We start from the raw sequence: 25,107 nt of genomic DNA, 5'->3' as shown, positions 1-25,107 counted from the left end.
CAAATCGACAATTTCTTAGAACTAATTGGATTAATAGGAGGCTAAATCAATGTGGGATGATCTGGTGTATGAGTGCTCGTGTGTGCGTGTCTGTGTGCAGCGGTTTGTTGTGCAAAAACAAGCCGGAGAAAAATAATATGCAGGAAAAAAATGAAGACAGATTTAGATAGACAGCCAGGGAGAGAGAAGAGACAGAGAGAAAATCATCAAGGCAAGGAGACAGAGAGTGGTGTTCCTCCTCTCTGTCCTGCTCTGAAACTAATTGCTCCCGGATTAGAGGAGATTATGTAAAAAAAAAAAAAAGTATACAAAAAATTATACAAAGGCCTCCACAGGTCTGGTTTCCATGGCAATAGTCTGCAACAGGACAACAGCAACAGGGATGGAAAATAAAACCATCGGTTGTCAGGATGATGCAGTCTCAAACCAGACGTACGAAACAATTGAGAGGAAGAGTGAAGCTCATTTTAGATCTGAACAGGTGCTGAACCTGTGGCTTCGCTGCAACTGACACAAGTCATGATGTGCTTCCTACGGTAAAATGAAGAAAAGTGATTCCTTAATTATTGAGAAATAAGCTGCATCAAATACATTTAAATAAGGAAATATGGATACAATTTGATATGATACAATACGGTAAGAAAAGATAAGATAACATATGATACGATACAATGTGATATGATGTGATACTATATGCTACGATACGATATAAATACAATACGATACGATACAATATGATATGACACAATACGATGGGATATGATAAGAAAAAGATAAGATAACATGATACGATTCAATACATATGGAATAATATCATTAGTGCATTTTATACAGATAAAAATACATTTAATGGATAAGAAAAGATAAAAGTCTGATTAGAGGATTGAAAACATGTCTTCAGGAGCCAGGAGTCAATTAGTTTAGCATAAACACTGGAGACGGATGAAAGCAGCTGACCGAGCACTTTTCTAAAGTTCAGAAATAGCCTCCAGCTGGTAACACACTGGTTAATATGTTATGGCTGATTCCACAAGTTGTACGTGATTACTTTATATATCCATCCTTTTCCCCCCAGAGCATGATCGATCCACCTTGTGATCAACAATCAGAGAAGATGTTCTGTTCATGAAATTCTGCTCTGCAGTCAAAAAGAAGAGTTCGGGCTTGTTTGGACGTTAAGATGCAAACCTCCGATGCTGATTTTTGTGGTAGAAACACAGAAAAGGTTTTATTTTTCTGATGAATCCTCCATGAAAGTCATATCCCTGCCGGTGTCACAGTGGAATAGTGCTGCTGAGTCTCTCTGAGGATTTTTTTAGCTGTTTTCCAGAGCAGACTTCAGTTTGACCTCCATCGTGCCTGTTGACTATTTACAGTTGCTCTGAACTGAGGAAACATTTACCTGAAACTTTGCTTTCCTCTTCTCCTGCTTTGTAGGCATCAATTATTTGAATTTCCAGAGAGCTGAGGGAGAAATTAGCTTCACCTGATTGTGAACAAATCTGGGACCCCAGAGGCTAATCAAGGTCTGAGAACTTCTGATTTTATATATTAATTTTTCTTACAGGTTCATATAGTCAATAAACACACAAACAAAGTGTTTCATAGTTTCTGTTATAAATCAAATTTAATTGGTTGCATTAATCTAAAGTTGGTGACCAGTGGGAGGACTGTCATTTCTCAAGCAGTGCACACGGCAGCAGACCACACACTGATACTCATTATTTGCACTCGTGGATAATTAGGAAAAAGTTCATTCTAAGCAGCTATGTTGAAATTCAGAGAGAAAGAAAGAAGATGACAGAGTGTGGAGAGAAACAAAAAGCTCCCGAGGCATCACACACTCTGAAAAAGAACACTTCATGGAAACGTTGAACTTCAATTATTCACTGAGGCATCGTCTTGTTTCGGCACCTAAAAACCATCTGCCGTTAATTAACAACAAGAGCCTATACCTTCCAGAACGCGGCTAATTCTCTGTCTGACTATGGCGACCGCTTATGGATCGCAGATAAAACACTCGCTGCTTCAGGCTTCACATCCAGCTCTGTGTGGGTTTCAGTGCTCGTACAAAAGCTCTACATCCTGTCAGCTCTTGTTTTTTCCATCAGTGTCACACCGTCGGTTCGTCTATGAAATGCACTCGACTCTGAAGTAGCAAGCTTTCCTCTCTGAGTCTGACAGGCTGATCACACAGGCTGAGGCTGCAGGTTTTTTTTCCATTTTTTTCCTCCTCATTGCTTCTGAAATATATTCTTCAATCTTTATAGAGGATTTGTGAACACAGACACTTGTACCTGTGACAAGCAGACAAACCATTTTACCTCCAAATCATCAGGAAGGTCTGTGTGTTTGCTGAAATGTGACACATATACTACCCTGTTCAGTTCTGTTCCCTGGTGACCACATCAAGTTTTTTGGGGGGGGGATATCATCCAGGAAATTTCAGATGTAATTTTCTTTTCGATTTTTTAGAAGATTTCATTAATCTGTTCATTTTCTGAATAATCTGGATACTAATGCATATGTGATTTTTCTGAAAATATTCTAGGAAATAATAATAATTTTTTGTATTTTTTCTGTGATTTTCTCCAACAAGTCTTTTAAATCTAACAGAAAATATATATTTAGATTTTATGGGGAGGTTTTCCAGAAATTTTCAAAAAACTTTCTGGAGGTTCTTTTGCAGACAAATTTAGATATTTTTTGTGGAATTTATTTAGAGAACTTTTTATCATAATTTTTTGGCAGAATTTCTGATATGTTCAAATTGTTCCCATTATACCTATGGGATCTTTTTTATTGGTATACATTAGTATTTTTATTCATATTTGTGAAATATTTCACGTCAATTCCAAGATTATTCACATGATTCACACAGATTCACAGGAAATTTCCAAGAATTTTTCAGGGAATTCCAAAAAGTTTTAAAAGTTTTTCTGTCCTGTGTGAAATATAACCTTGTTGTTTGCATGACATATTTTCTCTATTTGGTTGTTTTCTATATTTGGTTGTTTTCTATATTTGCAGTTTTTTGCTGCATATGTGTTGAATTTATGTTCTGAAGTTGATTGTTGTCTATTTGCTGGTGATTTCTTGATTCGCAGTGCATTGAGCTGCAGGGTCAACATATTTTAATATGATGTCTTGTTTATTAATCTTTGTTAAAAACCTAATCACTGTTATCCCAACAGGCCATCGTTCACACACACACACACACACACACACACACACACACACATACACACACACACACACACACACACACACACACACACACACACACACACACACACACACACACACACACACAGTCTTTTCCTCCGTTCCTTGGCCAGATGTTAGCATTAAGATTTCGATGTAAAACCAAGTGTGAGAATGATTTTAATTATCTAGCCACCTGGACAGAGTTACAGCACGCACACATGCACACACACACACACACACACACACACACACACACACACACACACACACACACACACACACACACACACACACACACACACACACGCTGTCATGACACACACACGCTGTCATGACTCTTTGACATACACTGATGTACCATATTAGAATACCCTATAACCTTTTACTTTCTAAGTTGAATATATATATTTATTTTCTCACTGTTGTGTGTTATTGTGTGACCCTGGGACCATTTGTCAGGAGAAAACAAAAACAGACACACATGCACACATTGTTTCAGATAACAGATGTTGTCCTTCTTTTAATTAAAGTTGGTAAATTAAGACGTTGTAGTTACTCACTGCTGCAGAAACAGGCCCCATCACACACACACACACACACACACACACACACACACACACACACACACACACACACACACACACACACACACACACACACACAAACACACACACACACACACATAGTTGTATCTTCTCACTATCCTATAATCGGCTGTAATACTACAGCTTGTTTCATTATTATTCAAGGACAGCAGCAGACACTGGACTTTAAGCGTTGTTCTTCTGACTGTTTTCAGGCTGTTGTTGTTGTTGTTGTGCTTCAGTGGGTTTAAAGCTATTTCTGAGTGCTTTTTAAATCACAGGTTTGAATCCAGCCATCACACAGGGCGCAGTGTGGACATGGTTTTTGCTTCGGACGACTGAGCCACAACGTCCATCATGGTGTTGACCCCGTCGCTCTGCATGATCCTTCGTCTTTCCCTCTTTCTCAGTCTTTCACACTGTCGTCTGGCTCTTGAGGATCAAATGAATATATTTTATAATAAGACTGTCTTTCTAATCTGTTATGTCACAGCTCACAGCATTTTTGAAATACAAAATTAAAATCTGATGTGTAAGATATAAAACAAATTACTTCCCAGCAAGGTACTCTTTCAGGTTTTCTTCAAATTTTTTGGGGGGGTGGGTTAAATATTTTTTGTAATTTCCTGGGATATTTGGTGACATTTTCAGTTTAATTTTAATTTATCCTGTCTCCTTTAATAAGTTCCCGAGCATCAGCTCAGTCAAGCATGTCTCATCTTTGTTCCCTGTTGAGTTCTGTGTCAGAAGGTGAATGTCCACATGTAACAGGTGGAGTCCAGCAATGTGATGTTCTTGATTTGAAGGAAAGAGCCGAACCAGGAATGTTTCTGGAGGTGATCTCTGTTTATTCTGCCAAAACGAGTCAAAGAACAAAACCCTCCAGTCTATATTTTATACATATGTAGTCCCTACACAAATTGAATAACACAAATTAAAGGGCAAATTACACTTTAACTAGCAGGTAAACTCACAAACACAGGAGTACAACGATAAGAAGGGGAGAGGTGAAGCAGGAGACACACCCTTATGAGTGTCCCCCAAAATTGGACTATGGTTATTTGGTCTTTATCACAATAGAAATCAAGACTCACAACTTTATTCGTTTGTTTTTCTTTTTTCTTTCATTTCTTAGCCAAACCATTCTTTAAATTTCTGAAAGGTACTTTTTTCTTGGCCATTGCAGAGGGCCGACTGGCAGCAGGAGAAGGTGAAGTCGGGTTCGGCGTATCTGACGGCCAGAGTCATGAAGTCACAGTCTGCGTGCCTCATACATGTGGTGAAGGTCTTTCCTGAGGGGACAAACAGTGGGAGAAGCATTCACTCTGTGGACTTGTATGGATGTGTATATTTATATTTGTTTATATATTATCTATATTTTATTCTGCCTACAGAATATATACACTCAATGCCATCGTTTTCCTTACCGCCATCCCTTTCAACTTTATTCAAATAAAATTGACATTATTATTTTTATTGTTGTTGTTGATGTCGTTGTCGTTGTAGTTGTCTTGGTAGCTGTTGTTGGTGTTAAAATATATCATACATATATTTTGTACCTTTAGCATGCTTACCTGTACTGGTGAGTTTGAGGCAGCTGTCTTCACCCTGGTTACAGTCCTGCTTGACTTCACAGTCGTTGGAGGAGCCGTCAGGGCACGAGTAACACTGCAGCGAGTCGCCTGCTCACACACAAACACACACACACACACACAGTCACAGTCATACAGTCACACACACACACACACACACACACATACACACACAGTCATACAGTCACACAGACACACACACAGTCAGTGGATTTGTTGAGTTGAGTTTGTAGATAAAAGTCACAAAATGTATCATAATCCATCAAAAATGAGAGATGATCTGTGTGTTGTGCTATTTTGCTAATATGTCTTACTTGTTTTCATGTAACATTTATTTTAAGATTGCACGAGCATTGGTTTTTATTTTTTCCTTTCATTCTATTCAAATAAATGTTCTCAATAAAATGACGGTGGCATCAATCTTCTCATCTCCCAAAATGTCAAACTGTTCCTCTAATGGAAAAGGGAAACAACAGCTCCAGTCTTTCCCAAAAGTCTTCCAGTTTTTCTATATCTTGTTTTTTATTTCCACTTAGATATAATATATCTAATCATCAGAAATTGAAGATATTTACCTCTACATGCATTTAGTTTTATGAGATTATTAATATTTTGTATTGGTCAACAATTTTGTTTCATTTTATTTTAGAGCGTAAAATCTTTACAGAAACCTTTTCCTTTCTAAAGAATGCATATTGGAAATATCTGTACACTTCACTTCCAAGTGCTAAACTTTAAATAATGGAGAACTATATTATTTTAAATATTTATATACATGTCTCCACTGTGTTAAATAACAGCAACATGGCGGAGTGGTACCACCTCAACAATGATGAAGCAAAAATGTTCCTGCTATGTTGTAAATGACAAACACATTTGATTCTTGTCTGCACAGAGCAAACTTCACTTTCTCCCTGAAATATCACACGGAATATTATGAATGATTATCACTGACTCTGCAAAGTGGGAAGTGGAAGCACATGACACAACAGCAGCACATTCAAAAGACACACTGACATGTCAAACTGTTCCTTCAGGCAGTTGTGTCCTCTTCCAGAAACATGTAATCTCCCTCTCGCTCCACTTGGCTGCACTTTTCAAAGAGGGGGATAAAAAAACCTGAGCATTAATGAAGGAGTTTCTTCTTTAGCCTCTCTCACCAAATCCAAACATGGCCAAGCTGAAGGCCAGGCACAGCAGCAGCGAGCTCCTCATGGTGACTGAAAGCACCGTCACGTCTGAGAATCTGAACAAAACACACAGTTAGAGTTTAGTCAAAATCTGGAGAAAGGATTTCCCCTTCAATGCAGCTTTAATGAGACTCCCACCAGTGACGTCTCACTACCTGCTCCTCTGCAGACACTTATCACCTATTATTGAATAAATGCTGCGCTGCCGTCGTCGAACACTCACCTGTGGATGAGAAGAAAATGACTTTCAGCTCGCGAGGATGAAACTTTGTGTGACAGAACCAACACAAAGAGCAAACAAGCCATTTGTTTGGGTTCAGAGTCCGTGGGTGGATTTGGGTCAGAGAGCGACAGATTGGCCAAAATACAGTGAACACACATGTTTGTGTAACACAGAGAAAGAAGAACAGTATCAATACGGTTAAAAAGCTTTCTGTCAGAATTCTAATCCTTGTCTTTATTTCTTATAAATCAACTTATATGTCATTTAGTTTTTGTTATTTTCTCATTATTGTGTGTAAAATAGAAAAATAACATGAATTGTGCTTCATGTTTATCTGCTTATTTTAATAGATAAGCAGTGTTTATATGTTTAGAGTGTTTATAACATGGTACTTATTGTAAGTCCATGGTCCAAAGTTTCTTGCGAGATGAGAAAGATCTGGTGAGGAACTTTTTTTTGTGATAATCTCTTTTTGTCCTACAAGTCGCATGAAAACACCAAAACTAAAAAAGATTTATTAGTTTAATGGCCCCGGACTAGGACACACTCAGGGAATCAAACTGTTGCACTGGGCGACAGGAAAACCTCAGGTCCTCAAATTCACAAGACCCCATTTGAATCAGTTTGAAATAAAGAGTTCCATTTTATGTTTTTAATGAAAAATGTCAGGAGAACTTTTTATTTTTATTGTGATGTTTTTCGTCAGCAGCGACCCAGGTTTGGTGTCAATAAACACTGAATCGTGTATGAGTATCTGAAAGTGGTTTATAATCCTGGATTCATATTTAGTCTTTCTATCTTTCTCTTTCTTTCTCTCTCTCTCTGCAGGTCATTATAAGCGTCGGAGCCTGGTGGCGTGAAATCAGACTTGACACACACACTCACACACTCACACACACACTCTCAGAAGCATGAAATCAAAGTTCATGTTACAGTTTTTCTACTCTAATTATTTTCTTTACGGACCTGCAGCTTTTTTAATTTGGAGAGATTGTTTCAATGTAAATAATAGATGAAATTATACCGTAACCTGCAGAGTTTATTTAAGTTTATCCTCATTAAACCTTAAAAGTTGGGTTTCAAGGAGAATTGTTATATTTTAGGGTGATGTTTAATTCAGAGGAGTAAAATGTGTTTCATTTTTCCCAGGGGGAAGCTCCACGTTCTCTCACAGAGGTTTGAAACGTGGCCGTGTGAAAAGCCACATGACTTTCCTTTGCCATTGCAGCTATTTAGGTTAATGACTGTCTGTCCTGCTGCTCATTACTTCTTGTCTGAGGCCGAGCTACAGGCGTCTGTAATGAGGGAAACCGCTGCTTCCATTTGTTTCGGGTGCCGATGAGGATTTTTTTCTACCAGCTTTGCAGTGTTCATGCCAACCACATGTGTCAGTTCTGTCTGTGTATGGGGTAAAAAACTCTTTTCAATGGTTATATAATGTGCACCGAGCTTATTTGACCATAAAGGACACCACTGATCGTGAAGTACAACTAGAAGCAATTATTGCTTTAGAGGGTCAGAGGGTCTGAGCCATTATGATGTAGAATTTGTTGGGATATCCAGATCAGTGTCGTGATTTTGATAGAATTGAATATTAGCTATAGTGTAAAAAATAAAGGTGCAGACAACAGTGCAATTTTTTATACTTTTTTATGTGTGCATCAGTGATTTATATCATTCAACCGTCACGCGTCCAGCTCAGCAATAAAATAAACGACTTGAATTTGATGGTCATCTAGTTAACCAATAAATAATGAATGTTAATGACCCTTATTTGACTCCACACACTGCTCACACTATGGTTTAATGTACATTCTTTAACATTGTGAACTCTTCTCACTGCATCAAATGATTCATGTGCAAACCCACCACACTTTCTGATGTAACTGTACATTCTCTAGTCTTCATTTTCTCATTTCTTTTTCTTTCTTCTCCTGTCCCCCTTTCCTTTTGTTCTCAACTTGCCCTTCATTCATTCATCCGCTCATTCATTTATTCACTGCCTCGTTTCTTTTTTTTTCTTTGCTCCTTTTACATCTCTCTCTCTCTCTCTCTCTCTCTCTCTCTCTCTCTCTCTCTCTCTCTCTCTCTCTCTCTCTCTCTCTCTCTCTCCTTCAGTCCACCACAATGTCTCTCACTCTTTCATTTCCCAGTCCACTGAGTTAAATATGGGAAAACCAAACCAATCAGGCCATGACATGGTTATTATTTTTAACACATTTTAATTCCCTTTCTGTGTGTGTGTGTGTGTGTGTGTGTGCGCGCGTCCATTTCCATTTCTTCTGTTAGAAGATTTAAGATTTAAACTCATGAATTAATAAATCATTAACATTTGACCAGTGTTTGTGTGTGTGTGTGTGTGTGTGTGTGTGTGTGTGTGTGTGTGTGTGTGTGTGTGTGTGTGTGTGTGTGTGTGTGTGTGTGTGTGTGTGTGTGTATAGGTGCCTTTTGAAGCAGTATATGCACAGACACACACATGAGTATTCTCTGATGAATGATCCATAAATTATTCTACATGGATGCAGATTTGCACAAACCACATGTATTATGCAAATTACGCGCCAACCAACCGAAATTACCAAATCCAGGGATTAAACTACAAATGTATAAATAGGGGGATGGAAGGTCTGCAATTTTAAGAAAAGATAATGCGGCAGCAAGGTCAGTTTTTTTTAAAGTGTAGATCACGATTGACATTTAAAAAAAGAAATCTCCAATAACTTATTTTTCGGCCACCTGGGGGCAGTGGAAACTAGTTGTGTCACCAACCCTTAAAAGTTGATCTGGTGAACTTCTTAATAAACATCACGGCCACTTTAAACTGTTCTGCCATTATTACTTTGTCTGTTTAGTTGCTATTAAACTGTTTTATCCATCTCACATTTTCTACCAGGCATCAATTTTCAAGGCTAAAGTTATATCAGTAAAACAGGTTTTGTGTTACGAGTCTGAGTTTCTCCCTCAGGATGAAGATTTAGAGTGAGAGGGTGAAAGATTTGACATCAAACTGTTGTGAATGTAATGGTGGATGCATGTTTGCTTCAGATTGGTGTTATCTCATGATGTCACTCTATCTGTGCTTCTTGTGTGATTCGTTGTGTTTGACATATTCTTTGTAATATTGTACAGTTTATGTGTACTTTTGTTTTGATCTATTTTCAATGTACCCTCATTTATAGATGGAATTGATAAAATACTAGAAAACACTTGTTGGGAATCAAACAACACAACCCACAAGTTACAGCTTTCAAAATATTCAAACAGGTGAATTATGGACCTCGGTAAAGCAGTTAGTGTAGTTGGAATTTACTGCAATACATTTGTAACTGTTTTCCCTTTATACCAAGGTCGTATTTCCAGTAATGACCCACTTCAGCCCGCATGCTTGCACACAGCAGCACGTGTGACACACAGATCCCTGTTCACTGACGAGGTGAGGACACACACTCGCTGGATCCCACAGGACATTAGTCCTCAACTGGTCCGGTCACGTTCAGGACACTGACAAATACGTGTTGTAACTACCCTTTAATTAGATGAGGGAAGAAATAGTGTCCTCATTAGGGACGTAATTAACTCAATGAACACTGAAGTATAGCAATTAAACATCACATACATGTACAGTAGATATACTGTGTGTGTGTGTGTGTGTGTGTGTGTAAGAGTATGAGAGAGAGAGAGAGATAGAGAGAGAGAGAGAGAGAGAGAGAGAGAGAGAGAGAGAGAGAGAGAGAGACCTATGTTTATATCATCTCACACGTCCACCCATTAAAGGGTTAATACAGTAATTTAATAAATGTAGGGGGGTTGACAGAGGGAGCAATAGAATGCAGGTAGTATAATTATCTGGAGTGACCTGAGTGTCCATGCATGTAGGACATACCTGCTCCCCCCCCCCCCCCCCCCCCCCCCTCTAGAGCCTTGAATCTCACTGTTTTCCTTCCTCCCTCATCCCCTCTTCTCTGTTCTCCCTGGTTCATCTCAATGATTCTCAACCTCTCACCTGAAGCGAATTCACCTTCTTCTCTGGACTCTAAGTCAAAATTCTTTTTGTGTTGCGTTTTCCAATATAATCTATCACAGAGCAAAGAGACGCAGGTTAAGTCCTGTGATGGACTGGTGAGCTGGACCCCACCTCTAGCCCAAGGTCAGCTGGGATTGGCTCCAGCCCACCTACCCAAACCGAGCCTGTTGGCACTCATTGGGCCTTTTTTTGAAACTCTACTCTTTTTCGATCACGTTGATTGGGCTAACTTCCAGATTTTTTTACACTGATGTTGTAATCAGTGGAAACACTGGGTCCAGGTCAGGCTCAGTTAGTTTTATCTTGGGCTCGTTCGGGTTTGGACAGAAAGTTGCGTCTCTCTAAGTACAGATCACGTCTAAAACAGACAAGGGTCCAAAGTTTGTGAAAAGGAAAAGTCGAGGCCTCTTTAAGAAATGGATTCCAGGGTAAATCTGATTCACTGTGTTGTGGCAGGAGGATAATACATATCCACTGTAATTGTTTAGAGGACAATTTGGATCAACATTAGAGGGATTGAGGGGACAAGGTGGAAGAATCCTTGGGATGCAGGCGCTCTGGGTGAAACCAAGAGTTATTCAAAGTGTCTGTGTGATCATTCATTTTAAAGCCTGTCCCTTAAGAGTCTTCAAACTTTATAGACGCACAGCACTAAATTGCCAGAGAACTCTTTTTAATCCATGAGAAATAAAAAACAGCTGCCAGCTGGTGCACAGCGTGTCAGGACAGATATCACGTGTCGTCAATTCATAAATGATGTTATTTATGAATTAAAGACAAGGAAACGTGGGAGGAGGGAGATCAGGATCAGGTTTAGGACTGACATCACGTCTTTCTTTCCCCCCCCCGATCTTTTCACTCCACAGGAAGGTTGTGCAGCTCTGTGGGAAATTGTCCTGGGAGATTAGTGTGTGGATACTTGTACTTCTATCTTTGTGAGGACCAGTTTGACGATTAGACATCACTTCTAAGGACTGCTTGAGGGTTGAGACTCGGGTTAAATCAAGGTTAGACTATGGGATGCATGAGTGTGTTTTCCAAATTTACTCAAATGTGTGTGTGTGTGTGTGTGTGTGTGTGTGTGTGTGTGTGTGTGTGTGTGTGTGTGTGTGTGTGTGTGTGTGTGTGTGTGTGTGTGTGTGAGTGTATGTGTGTGTGTGTGTGGATTACCAATGTTTGGAATTAATTTCCAGCACCCAAGAAAGCCCTGTTTGACTCTTTCCCAACAGGGGCTGTGGGTGTGTGTGTCTACAGTTATGTACGGTTCAGTGTGTGCCCATATTTATCCACTTGCAACATGTCTGAGCCTTTGAACTTGTTTTCTTGTGTTTCAACAGTTTGTGTGTGTGTGTGTGTGTGTGTGTGTGTGTGTGTGTGTGTGTGTGTGTGTGTGTGTGTGTGTGTGTGTGTGTGTGTGTGTATGCATATGTATGTGTGGGTGTGCGTGTCGTCCAGGGAACATATAACTGGATTAGCCGTCATGCTTTTATTTCTGTAATGGAAACATCAGCTTCAGAAGGAAAGTAGGGCTGAGGCCAGGCAGCGAGTGTGTACGAGACAGAGGGGGAGAGAGGGAGGCAGGAGGGGAGACGGGTGTAAGTGGTGTTAACAGCGAGAGACTCTTTATTCAACATGTTTTTCTGCTTCAGATTCGCTTTGAACCGCGGCATTAAAACTGAAAGCTTTGTGTTCAATTTCGGGTCTGGATCTTTGATAATACTTTTATCTTTTTAGGGTCCATAAATTCCAATTTGTTTCCAAAGGTTTTCCTGGAAAGCACATGAGAATTTGGTTTCTAATTAAATACAGTCGTTCGTTTTTACACTTCTAGCTATTTCGAACTAAGTAGCATTGACACTTTAATTCAAGTCATAATGCTGCGGGAAAAAATGCCAAATCTTTCACATTTTTTTCACATTTTTTTCAAATGTTATTTTATTTTGGAAAGATATATTTCAAACAGTAATTACTGCACTTTATTATGTGGTAATTGAATGTGTGAGACATTAATATCATTTGTGGGCGATTCTAAAAGGTGGTTAAAGGGATATTCCAGCCATTTATATTGTTGTTTTTGAAAGGACAAACTCTCTGCAGCAATGTGTCTGCACCATCAACCGCAGATATGATTTAATAAGGATGCACTTTCTTTGACCCACCAGAGTGTGTGTGTTTGTGTGTGTGTGCACACAGTGGTGGACTTGATGAATGTGTGTGTTGAGAACATCTACAGGTTTACATGACAGACGGGGTTGCAGAGAGTGACATGATGATGGGGGGCATGAAAACAGGTCACTGGACAGTGTGTGTTTTGTCTAAAAGATTAACCATACGTGTTATGGCCCTGTGTGTGTGTGTGTGTGTGTGTGTGTGTGTGTGTGTGTGTGTGTGTGTGTGTGTGTGTGTGTGTGTGTGTGTGTGTGTGTGCTGGGGCAGATGTCCAGGATCCCATGTCATGAGCGAGCTTGTGTGTGTGTGTCACTGTCTGATCATGTGTGTGAAGTGATGTGCAGCCAATCAACTCAATCTCCTTCCCTTCAGTGATTTACGCGGCTGTTGACATGATTTCAGTTCATGTTTCAGACGTGAAGAAGTAAAACAACACCAGAGACAATTAAAAGATTAATTCCAGGAGACATTTCTTGTTGTTTTCTGTTTTTTACTGATGACTCGTTTCAGTCCACACTCCAGGGAAATGAACCGGCCGGCTATTCATGTGTGGACATATCGTATATTGAACAAATTTTGGAATGAGTCTAAGCAATGTAAGCGATTTTGGAAATGTTATAGAGCTGAACAGAATTACCAGAATAGATTACAATACCAAGCTCTGCTGTTGTTTGTCATTTTACAGCTGAACGACTCCAGAACCGAAGGAAACAACTTTTCCAAGCAATCTCACTTCACACATGTAAACTGGCTTCATACCCTCCCGCAGTAATGAGGTGTTAACAAGATTTTAATCCACTGAACAGTAACAGATGGTGGATACAGTGAAATGATGTGGTGACGAATGTATTAATTTAATGTATGTGTACGCTATGTAAACTACTGTTTGATGTTTCCGTATGTGGGGAACAATCTTTCTGTTGCTGTATTGTTTTCTTCTGCGCTGTCTCATTAGGAAAAGATTTCCATTTCCTTTGTTTTTTACATCCTCCCTCATTGATGCAACTGGGATTTCATGATACATTTTAATTTTCAAACCCAACAACTAACCTGAAATCTTAAATAAGAACTAAAATATGTCCTTGATCATAATTCGGTAGTGATTGTTAAGAGAAGCTGATCACCACTGCAGGATGGTTGAATGCAATCCAATTTGACACAGGCTTCATCACTTCTCTACACATTACTTCATCATTTTAATTGTGAAAAGGTGATGTATTTAATGCACTTCCTGTAAATCATTACAACATGTACAATTAATTCAATTGAGACAAGAATAACTTTATTTCTCTATTTCTCTAGTCCTAAAACTAACTTTTAACTTTCACACAATGGCACAACAAAGATGCATGAATTGCTGTGATAAAGCAACTGCACCATCTAGTGGTTAATTTAGCAACTGGCACACATACACACACACAAACTCACATATATTAATAAAAAATAATAATAAATAAAACTGCTCGATAAAATCCTATTTTTTTTCTTGAATAACACTTCACGCACAGCCTCTTAGTTATTCTTAACTTCAGCTACCTAAAAGCCTTACTAAATAATAGAATATATCTATAAAACCCATCTATCTATAAAGAAGAAGAGACACGTTGAATGTTTATTCTCATCTCAGAATGATGAAAATGTGCAAACTGAACAGCTGTGTTTGATAGAACGTGATGTGTAATCGTGTGATTGTGTGACTGGTCTCAAGCTGCCGAGTCAGTGAAGGTACAACAGGATTTTAAAAGTAAAAAAAAAGAACAGACAGCATAATCTCACCATTGTTTTGTTTTATTTCTTCGTGACTAACAGGTGTTATGAGACTTTCTCTGTATCTGTAACTCAATATGATAGAGGAAAGGCAGCAGTATTGTTTACATATCTGTTCTGTTCCACTGTGAGAATGTGTTGATCAAACTGAAACACACATTCATCAAGTTTCTCCGTGTACCTGTTCTTGTACAAGGGCTGAAAACTGTCCATCAAGGTTTTTGTGGTTCATTCTCAACACTGGGCTGATTATTTGTGTCTGAAACAACCTGAAGATCAAGTTTATATTCAGTTTACTGTGATGCCGAAAGCCAAAAGCTGCTGAGCTGCTGCAGGTATTTTGGTGTTTATCTTTCTGCAATGCAATAAACCCTCCATTGAAATCCTCACAAGAGGCAATAACCGGCAAAGCCTTTGACCTTTCCCCCTTTAGTTTTTTACAGCTGACATTTAGTTTGATGAACTTCGAGGAAGGAAACAATCTTTGCCTTTAAAAATACAAGATGTCAAGTTATCAGCTTACAAGGAACTCCCCAGAATGATTGATAACTTTGAGACGACATGTTCTTTTTTCTTGAGATACCTCAGTGTTGAATGTCAGGTCAGCCATGAGTTACCAGATCCTAATACCACAACACCTCTCTGACATGATCAAATTCACACCATGCGTTTCCTCTAAAGACGCATTCATCTGTCTACACATTTCAATAATGATTTCACGTACATGAGGTGTTGTTTAGGGTGTTGGCTTGAGTAGATCAATAATTCCTTAATGGTTCCTTCCATAAAGATCGCCTGATGTGAAAATAATTTTTAACTTCATCATCGAATCCATAAGTCATCATCTCAACAGTAGGGACCTTCTCAAATTAACCCATGGATCTATACAGATCAGGCCTACTGCACAGTCCCAGTCTTTTTTGGCCCCTGTATGAAGTGAGTGTCAATATTTCTTGTTTGAAAGTCAAATAGCTCAGTTAAAAGACTAAAAACAACCATAAATAGGGTGGGGGGTGGGGGGGGGGGTTTATCTGTCTGTGCCATAGGGCCACTCCCTCACAACCTGTCCACATGTCTTGTTTGTGAGATCAGCCTTCAGATACTTTTGTTGTGTTGATATATATTGACATACTTTTTTGGGTGTGCATTTAAAAGCTCCTAGAGGCTTATCTCCATGTTATATATGTGACCTTGAAGTGACCTTGAGAGAGAAAACTAAAGAGGACAGGGCAGTCAGGGCTCCGGGCTCTGGATCAATATTTGTTATCATCTTTTTCCGGATTATACTTGAATTTAAAGATTTTACTTTAATTTCAGTTTTATCAATTTACTTGATTTGTATGCGTTTACTTTATAAATCTGATCATTTTACTTGAACTTTCAGATTTTACATTAAGTTGAATTCTATGATTTTAGATGAATATATTTAACATTTTCTGTCAGAGAATTTGTTACGATTCTGTTTAAAGGATGCTGATTTTAAAATGGCTGCCTTGTGAAGCACTTTACAAAGGATCTACAAATAAAGAGGATATGGTTATTTTGATTAGAAATAGGCTGTTGTTGCAGGGCTACTTCAGAGCTGTAGTGCTGAATGTTACATGTTGAAACAAAAGTCTCCATCACATGAATCCCAGCCTCAGACGTCATGTGATGGATGTTACAGATAGAAAGTCTCCATCACATGAATCCCAGCCTCAGACGTCATGTGGTGGATGTAACGTGTTGAAAGTCTCCACCACATGACATCTGAGGCTGGGATTCATGTTACATTACCATCATTAAGCTCAGCTCAGGTGAGAGCAGCTCTAACACACAGGTGAGAGGCATCACGAGCCACCTCTCAGCCAATCACAGTCCAGAGTCGAGGTCCATTGAGGAGCAGAGGTTTGAAACAGATAAGAGCTCAGGGTGTTTGTGTAGAAACACCTGGAGCCCGAATCAGCCTCAGTCTGACTCTGTGCCACCGTCTCCTCTCTGTTTAAATAAGTAGATCTAAGTATTTGTTGTTGGTATTTGTAAAGAAACATGTCTTCCTCCTCCGGGCTCTTCCTCCTCCTCCATGTGTTCTCCGTGTGGGGTGCGTTCGGCTCCGTGTCGGGGTCTCCCGCCCTGGAGGAGGTGTATCAGGCCGTGGTGAGCGTCGTGTCCCCGGGGCAGCAGTCTCTGAGCGGGGCTTCGCTCGGCTTCCTCTTTAATACGCTGGAGAAACGTGTGCAGTGCGGAGCAGTGTCGTGTGGAAAGGTGAGTTTTATGGGGCTTCGCTCCGCGGGCAGAGAGCCGGGTGAGGCGGCGGTGTGGCGGCTCTGAGGAGAGGGGGAGGTCAAGGTCCAACAGCCGATAACCGGCTGCTGCTCCCCGCTGAGCCCGGGGAGCGCTCCGGTAGAAACCTCCGCTCCTCACCGGAACATTTACTAATGTTTTATTTATTTAATGTTTTATTTATTTACATAACACTATATAAGAACAACACTTATATAGTTATAAAGTCAACTTATTAGGTGGATATGATGTGTGTGTTTGTGCTGTGAGATCATGACTTAATCTGCAAAAAGCCAAAAATATTATTATTATTATTATTATTATTACTTTAAGATAAGCATATAATATAATCAGCATTAAAAAATATATATATCCCCATGTACCTGAAGGCTGTACCAATGCTGTGTGTAAATTATTATTGTCACTATTATTATTACTTTATGACAAGCTTATAATATAATAAGAATTTTTGAAAAAGAAACAATATCCCCATGCACCTGTAGGGTATGGTATTGAGGCCTATATTGTGTGTAAAATTATTATTATTACTTTATGATAAGAATATAATGTAATAATCCTTTTTTTTTTTTAAAGAAAAAATATCCCTGTGTATCTGTAGGCTATGGTATAAAACCAATATTGTGTGTAAAAGTATTATTATTATTATCATTACTTTATGATGTGCATATGATGTAATAAGCTTTTTTTTTTTTTTTTAAGTAAAATATCCCTCTGTATATGAAAGCTAAGGTATATAGGCCGATATCGTGTGTAAAATTATTTTTACAAAACTAAACTAAGATACTTTAAGGTTAGTTAGTCATTTGTTGGTAACTGGGATGAACCTGTTGTTTCAGTGAGTAAAGTCCTTGAACTTCCTCTGACTGTATGATCTAATCTGTATGAATGGACAGTGCGTGGTCGATAAGCTACGTGTTCAACAACTGCTGGTGAACAGAGCAGATAAAAATAACACATGAAATAAGTAATACGCACAGAACTGATATCAAATGAAGAGTTTTCAATTGTGACACAGGCTTCTAATATAAGTTCACTTACACTTGATACAGTGAATAATAACATAATGTATAACAATACATTGTAAATTAACAAACCCACAGTTTAACCGTGTGAGTTCATATTAAAGTTGCAGCTTTTGTTTCCTGTTTTGACAGTTTAGAAGAAGAAGAATGAACTAATCCGGGACTCTTTTCTCAATACGTGTGTTTTTATAGACACTAATTTCCAGGAAATGACTGATACAGTAATTGATAATCTGCTACTTTAATCTGTGTGTGTGTTTGTGTGTGTGCTGTCTGTGTAGTGTAATCTAACAGGTGGCGTTCACCAGCTGTTTGGCAATCACTCCATCCACGGGGAGGACGAAGCTGGAAGAGTCAGCCATAATGAAACCATCGGCGTCTCCCAGTTCAGCGACCTCGCCGCCGGCTCCGTCCTCTACCTCACTTCTCCTGGCCCGGTCTGCGACGCGATCATTGAGGGGAGGTGGGGCGAGGAGACGGAACATTTCCTCCACAGGGTCACACATCATGAGCAGCACGAGCACCTGGAGCACGAAGAAGGCAGGACTCAACATGACCACGAACACATAGACGTTCACCAATTAGAGACTGTGCTTGTAGAGCTCCGTCGCCACTATGAGCCGTCACACAATGAGGTAAGCTCAGGACGACAGCAACAGTTTGTACAGCGCATACATCTGTCCAGATCCAACAGTCCCCTTATTGCACACACTCATGAATATCATTAGCCTACACATGTCTGATTTTTAACAATTATCTGCTGTAAAAGCTCAGTTTTATTTCACTCCACATGGACTTTTAAATTAAATTTGTACAGCAGCCAGCGCGCAAATGCAGTGCAACAGTAGTTTTTCTCCCTTGCAATATTTATTACTCAATCTATCATATTGGGTGATGCCTGCTGGGGCCGACCTACTAGGCTTTGCCCTGCACTCAGCCACATCACCATAGCACATGAATGAGAGTTGAACTGGGAAGTCATCACCACTGAAGTGAACAATTAAATGCAAAGATTACTCATGATCAATCTTTTCCAGTATTTAGTTTTACTATGACATCAGTTAGCCAATTAATATTAGGCCTCACAGTGGTTCACACAACGGTTAACACGACTTCACAGTCCTCCCGAAGAATTCAGGAGGAGTATAAAATATGATCAAATTCGAACAACTCTATTATAGTTGAGTTCATTAGTTAAAACTCTATCATACCTTCTCTCCTCGTCGCTCCTCTTCATCACCACCAGAGCTGTCTAACAGCCAGCGACATCATGGCAGAAGTCAACGCATCGTTACCAGACCAGAGACAGGAAGTGGGCGCAGTTTTGGGCCGAGTCCTGTATCACGCTCTGCAAGGTCACTGCTTCGTCAGCGAGTCCCTGCCTGAGGAGAGCTTCTTCCTGGATTACATCCTGGCCCGTCTGGGGTCAGAGAACTTCGCTGTCGGGGGTAAATGTCCTGCACAAAAAAATATTGCTCAAAAAATGTTTCGGTGGCAAGTTAAATTACTACTTAGACTAATAAATGCATTTATCATAGTTATGTGTATATGTTGTACTGTTCTGTGCAAAATGTATCTGTTGGTTGCACTGAAATATTAGAATTTTCTTTGTTTATCAACACACCTGTTTTTTATATATTTTCTTTCTTTATGTTATTGGTCACATCATTGGTTCTTACTGTAAATGTGCTGAACACCCACATGAATCTTATGGTGGTTTACATTTGTCCCCTGCAGATTTGGAGGCTCTTATGAGAAGTCTGAACATTGGGAGTGACCACGAACATGGGCACGAATCCCACGGGGACGAACCCCACGGGGACGCACACCAAGAGGACGAACACCAAGAGGACGAACACGCCCATCATGATGACAGCGGTGCAAGACGGAGGAGGAGGAGGAGCAGCCATGAGGGACATGGAGGAAACCGCACCTGGGATAAGGTGGAAACTACATTTCAACATTCAGTTCATCCGTTCATACGTGATCTTAGACAGGTGCATAGAATAAGAGAAAAGATCATGAGTCAAAGTTTAAAAAGAAGAACTCCTGCACATTGTCAACATATATTCGCTCAGTAAATACCTGATAAACGTCTTTTGATTGCATCTAAACTGTAATTCCTTTTTTATTTTTTTATTTCTCCCAGCGCTGTTTCTCGGCTGAAGAGCTGGTCCTGATCTTCAGCCTGGATTGCAAACAGCTCTGCCTCCTCGGTTCGGTCCGACGTGGCCCGGCTCAGCCCGGCGTTCGTCCAGCAGATACTGAGCGGAGCCTGCGCAGACATGACAGAGCAAGTGAAACCAGATGATCTCACCAAGACGGAGAGTAAGTGTGTGGATTGGATTTTAGGAGGTGACGATGACTAAAAGCGATCCTGCCTCTCCGGTTGGAGATATTGGATGCGCAAGTTGGAAATTTGTGTTGATGACCCTTAAAAATGTCTCTCTGTTCTCCCCTCTTCTTGTAGGATACATCTATGCAACCATCGCCAATGTGGTGATAACACTCGCGTCCATGTTCGGCATCGTGCTGCTGCTGCTTGCACCTCGTGTACCAGTGTGTTTCCAGTTTTGTGTCCAGTTTTGCATCAGTCTGGCTGTAGGTTCACTGACTGGAGATGCCTTATTGCACCTGTTACCCGTGGTGAGTCATTTTTAGACTAATAGTAAGCAGGCCAAAAGACTGCAAAACAAAACAACAACAACATTTAAATTTTTGTGCAGCACATACTCAGCTGGACCTCGTCTTTGTTTCAGTTTCTAGGTTTACACTTCGCACGCAGACAATGGCGGTGGCCACGATCACCAGGAAGAAACTCCAGACTACATTTACAAGATGTTGGTGGTGATAGCCGGGATTTACTACTTTTACCTGATGGAAACCGTCTTTCTCTCTGATCGCATACAGAGATAATCACAGCCATCACCATCACCAGCACCATCACGCCGTAAGTCAAATAAAACACTACAGATAAAAGTATTATCATTATTCAGAACATGATGCTGATAAGAAGAGTATTTTGGCAGAACATGTTATTGACAAACCATTCTTCCTAAAATTACCACCAAATCCCATTAAATTAAAGAAAGCGTGTGACTTTTAAAACATTGTCCAATGAAAGTATGGGAACTCAATGGTAACAGCTCACAGGTAAATCTTGTTAAACTAGATTGTGAATAACTTGAAATAAGCATTATGAACAAATATGACAAAATTAATCTTTCATGAATCTGCTTTGCTTTCAAAGATTGTATTCCATACTTAGAAATGTGTCGGTGTTTTATTTTAGTTTGTGCTTCATCCAGATAACTGATCTTGTATCTGATTCCTCCTCTTCCTCCTCTCTTTATTCAGTTGTCTCTCTTTTTCTTTTTAGGAAGAATCTGAGCCTCATCACTGTGACCATGGGAGGGTTTTAGAGATGTATCAGCAGGAAAGGAAACAAAGACAAGACAAGTCGGCCTCAAAAGCAGATCTGGTGAGAAACCGTCATTCGTGTTTAAGGTGGAATATTAATAAATACTGGAAATTAATGTAACAAGGATTCTCCTGTAGTTTGTAAGAAATAGATCTTGTGAAGCGGGATGAGTTATCTAATGTTTTATTAATATCATGTGACATATATATTTCAGGTCGCCTATGAAGACAACAAAGTGCGCACAAGAGGCAAGTATACACAACAAGAGTGACATCACCAAGCTGTGATGATGGTGCTCATCATCGTGGCACCGCTGCTAACTATGACTTTGTCCCCCTGCCTCTGCAGAACAGCGTCTGCTGCCTTACATGATCACCATCGGTGACGGGATCCACAACTTTGCAGACGGCTTAGCGATAGGTGCAGCTTTCTCCCTGTCATGGAAGTCTGGTTTGGCCACGTCTCTGGCTGTGCTGTGCCATGAGCTACCACACGAACTGGGTAAAGAACACACACAAAAGCAGGACATGTATGGTTTGATCTTTTTGTTTTCATCCAATTTTTAACACCCTCGTCCTGTTGCTTTTCTTTCTCTTTTAGGGGATTTTGCCATTTTGCTGCACAGCGGCGTGTCCGTACGCAGGGCGCTGCCTTCTAAACATCGCCAGTGCCATGACCTCGTTCATAGCCTGTACATCGCTTTGTCGGTCGCCACTGACCAGACAACCCAACAGTGGATAGCCGCCGTCACCGCGGGACTCTTTCTGTACGTGGGACTGGCTGATATGGTGAGTGGTTCTGCTCAAAGGCAATACAAGAGAACAGAATGGGTTATGTTTACAGGATATACAGAGAAAAGTGGTTTGTTGCTGTAAAACTGATTCCCCCCCAATCCAGGACAATAAACTAACTAAGTAACCTCCACCTCTGTTTCTCTCTCCAGCTCCCCACCATGGTCCACATCAGCAACAAGAGACCCTGGCTGATGTTTTCTGCTGCAGAATGTCGGCCTTCTCACCGGCTGGGGAATCCTGCTGCTGCTGTCACTTTACGAAGAGAGGATCAGCTTTTAAGGCAGGGACGTCGTACAAACAGCACGCCAGACATTGGTGTGGCTTGTTTCTGGTGCACTCAATGCAAATTGTAAAAAGTATGAATTAACAATATATATATATATTAACATCTATGCATGTTACACCTAAGGAACAGTATGCAAAAGCAGGGAAAAAGGTCGGACAGAATACGTGTCAGACACAAAGTGTAAAGACACTGTCAAATGAGGAGCTAATCCAGTGTTAGACGTTCTTTGAAAAAGTAATTAAAACTAGCATGTGTCTCCGAAATAACTTAAACTCCAAAGCCTGTCACCACATTATACATTCCAGTACAACACCACAAACTACAGCAGGAGAGCTGACGGTTCTGCTTCTCTGACATATGATTTATTACAAGACTTGTGTAGTGGACTGAATTATGCCTTTTAAACAGGACTCTCAGTTTAAAAGTAGATATTGTTTTAAAGTTTTAAAAATGTGTCGATAATGTTCTGGTGCTTGGAAAAAGAAAAGAAACATTAACAAACTTAACTTTTTATCAATGCAATGTTGTTTATTTGCTCACTTATTAGTCACTTTTTCTATCCACTGGCTTTGCATTTGTACCCAGGGACACGTGCACACACATCACCTTCAATCTTCAAAGGGATAGTTCACCCCAAAATGAAAATTTCACTCCTTATCCACTCAACACTATGACGATGGACGTGGGCGGTGAAGTGTTTGAGGTCCAAGAAACACTGGTCATTACACCGTGTTTTTAGCCTTTGTAACATTTAGAATAGAGGCTGGACTGTGAAACACAGTTACCCATGTCTGTTTCTTGGCACAAAAAATTGTCAGTGCAGATGTTTTTTTTATAAATTTCATGGCACTGATAAATGTCCATAGGCTAATATACAAGGCGTCGCTCTCCTTCAATTCTTTAGTGATGTTCTTTTATAATACTAGCTCTTGTACAGAATTGTTATTTTCGTAGTTTTATTAAATGTATTCGGGAAAACAAACATGTCACATTTGCAAAGGAAAAAGTATACAGTTAAGAAATGATATTGACTACACTATGGTATATCTTTTGTATATTTGGTATATATTTTGTGTTTTTGCCTTGTTTAAAGAAGAATTTAAAGAAAATCTAACACCTTATTAGGTCATTGAGCTAATTCTACAGTTTTTTTCTTCAGCCTTAGTAGCACGTGGATGAAGACTTAAAGCCAAATTGTACTTTAAGAAAACCATAGAACATGAATCTGTTTTCACTCTCGCTGCAGTGGTTCTGGAATTTGGCTCATGTTCATGTTCCTTCTTGCATTAGATCATGGGTATGTCTTGATGTGAATGAAGCCAGAGGTGCAGTGGATACTGGACTGTATTTTATCTGTCTCATTAATCTCTTTGACATGTGATCATCTTCATTAGGGACAGAGTCCACTGGACGACCTCATTGCACACAAGACAGAGACGTATATGCCTCACTGGGCACTTCATTCGAAACACCCTGCTTATTCGTGCAATTATCCAATTGGAGAATCACGTGGCAGCAGTGCAATGCACCTAAAATCACAGTGACACAGATCAGGAGATCAGATTAGATGTGCCCTTAAAACTCACTTGAAGGACAGGAACTACTTGCGTTTGCAATTATACCATCTGAGCAGACAAAACGGCCTGCGGCAGTTTCCACAAGGCTCCAGTCTGGGGCCTCTTCTGTTCAACATATACATGCTACCATGAGCTCAGATTATGGAAAACAACAAAACATGTTTCCACTCTCATGCAGATGGCACATCCATTCATAAAACCATAGCACCAGGGGACTATAATTTTAAACTTGTGCACTCATGCATCATCTAGACTCCTAATCTGGGAGAAGTCTGCTAAAGACCTTTTTGGTTTTCTGTCATTGTCTTTTATTAAATAATAATTACGTATTTCTTTACACTGCACTGTAACCTTTGCTCTTGTATTTTTTTATTTTCTATTGAACTCATGTATGTAAACGCACTCTGAATTGCCTTATTGATGAAATGTGCCAACATTTATAAACCCTGCCATGCCTTAATAACAATGAATCATGGTTTAAATACCAAAGATAAATACCATAGAATCCATTCCAGGAAGAAATAGGAGCTGTTTGCAAAGTGAGGCCCTTAAACCGTGAGCGGTAAAGAGCTCAGTGGTAAAGTTACCTGCATGGGGTGCATGTGCAGTATGCGCTTGCACGTCTACTTTCTCTCAGACAAAATGACCCATTTAATGACCACATGTACTGCAGGTTGTGTCCTGATCCTTTAAGCATATGCTGTAAAAAAAATGACAGAGATTGCAGCATGTGGCTGCTGACTGAGGAAAACTGGGATTTTCCTGAAGTCAGCTTCTCAACCCTCTACAGAACATTTCAAGAGGTTCAATGAGCTCTGAGTCTCATAAATTTAAACTTTAGAGTCACGTCTAAAACTGGACCTTTGAGCGCCTTATACATTACACTGGATGATACATCTTTTACAGTAGTGTTGCTGATAGACCCAGACAAGAGGGACTTCCTGCCGTATCTGTGGAAAGCAGGATGG

At 39.9% G+C, this 25,107-nt stretch overlaps 2 protein-coding genes across 5 annotated transcripts; one reads left to right on the top strand and one right to left on the bottom strand.

Moving 5' to 3' along the window:
- Nucleotides 1–4,616: 4,616 nt before the first annotated feature.
- LOC117770758 (CD59 glycoprotein-like) lies at nucleotides 4,617–6,895 on the bottom strand. 4 transcript variants are annotated; one of them, XM_034600453.1, is made up of 4 exons: nucleotides 6,797–6,895; nucleotides 6,544–6,629; nucleotides 5,366–5,473; nucleotides 4,617–5,083 (listed from the first exon to the last, which is right to left on the bottom strand). In XM_034600453.1, the coding sequence occupies exons 1-4, from the start codon at nucleotides 6,877–6,879 to the stop codon at nucleotides 4,923–4,925; spliced, it is 438 nt and encodes a 145-aa protein (XP_034456344.1). In that variant the 5' UTR covers nucleotides 6,880–6,895; the 3' UTR covers nucleotides 4,617–4,922. The 4 variants fall into 4 exon arrangements, with proteins under 4 accessions (XP_034456344.1, XP_034456345.1, XP_034456346.1 ...); XM_034600454.1 differs by having other exon boundaries at nucleotides 6,544–6,621; nucleotides 6,797–6,855; XM_034600455.1 differs by lacking the exon at nucleotides 6,797–6,895 and adding an exon at nucleotides 6,754–6,793 and having other exon boundaries at nucleotides 6,544–6,621.
- A 9,600-nt stretch (nucleotides 6,896–16,495) lies between these two features.
- On the top strand, nucleotides 16,496–23,681 carry LOC117770759 (zinc transporter ZIP4-like). The gene is given in 16 exon segments (XM_034600458.1): nucleotides 16,496–17,000; nucleotides 18,343–18,696; nucleotides 19,308–19,509; nucleotides 19,799–20,004; nucleotides 20,211–20,374; nucleotides 20,376–20,389; nucleotides 20,532–20,707; nucleotides 20,821–20,835; nucleotides 20,837–20,950; nucleotides 20,952–21,011; nucleotides 21,441–21,542; nucleotides 21,697–21,730; nucleotides 21,831–21,983; nucleotides 22,083–22,270; nucleotides 22,426–22,470; nucleotides 22,472–23,681. Coding segments are annotated over 16 exon segments (2,127 nt in total). The 5' UTR covers nucleotides 16,496–16,784; the 3' UTR covers nucleotides 22,556–23,681.
- The last annotated feature ends 1,426 nt before the right edge of the window (nucleotides 23,682–25,107 follow it).

The sequence above is a fragment of the Hippoglossus hippoglossus genome, chromosome 11, assembly GCF_009819705.1.
Source record: "Hippoglossus hippoglossus isolate fHipHip1 chromosome 11, fHipHip1.pri, whole genome shotgun sequence".
Taxonomy (NCBI): Eukaryota; Metazoa; Chordata; class Actinopteri; order Pleuronectiformes; family Pleuronectidae; genus Hippoglossus; species Hippoglossus hippoglossus.
This window is presented reverse-complemented; position numbering and strand designations above follow the sequence as displayed.

Excerpts from the sequence above, each read along its gene's own strand:
- LOC117770758 (XM_034600453.1), bottom strand. The coding sequence starts at position 6,879 with ATGGCTTGTTTGCTCTTTGTGTTGGTTCTGTCACACAAAGTTTCATCC. Across the intron at positions 6,630-6,796 it reads CATTTTCTTCTCATCCACAG|ATTCTCAGACGTGACGGTGC; the intron begins GTGAGTGTTCGA and ends TGTTTTGTTCAG. Across the intron at positions 5,474-6,543 it reads CTTGGCCATGTTTGGATTTG|GCGACTCGCTGCAGTGTTAC; the intron begins GTGAGAGAGGCT and ends GTGTGTGAGCAG.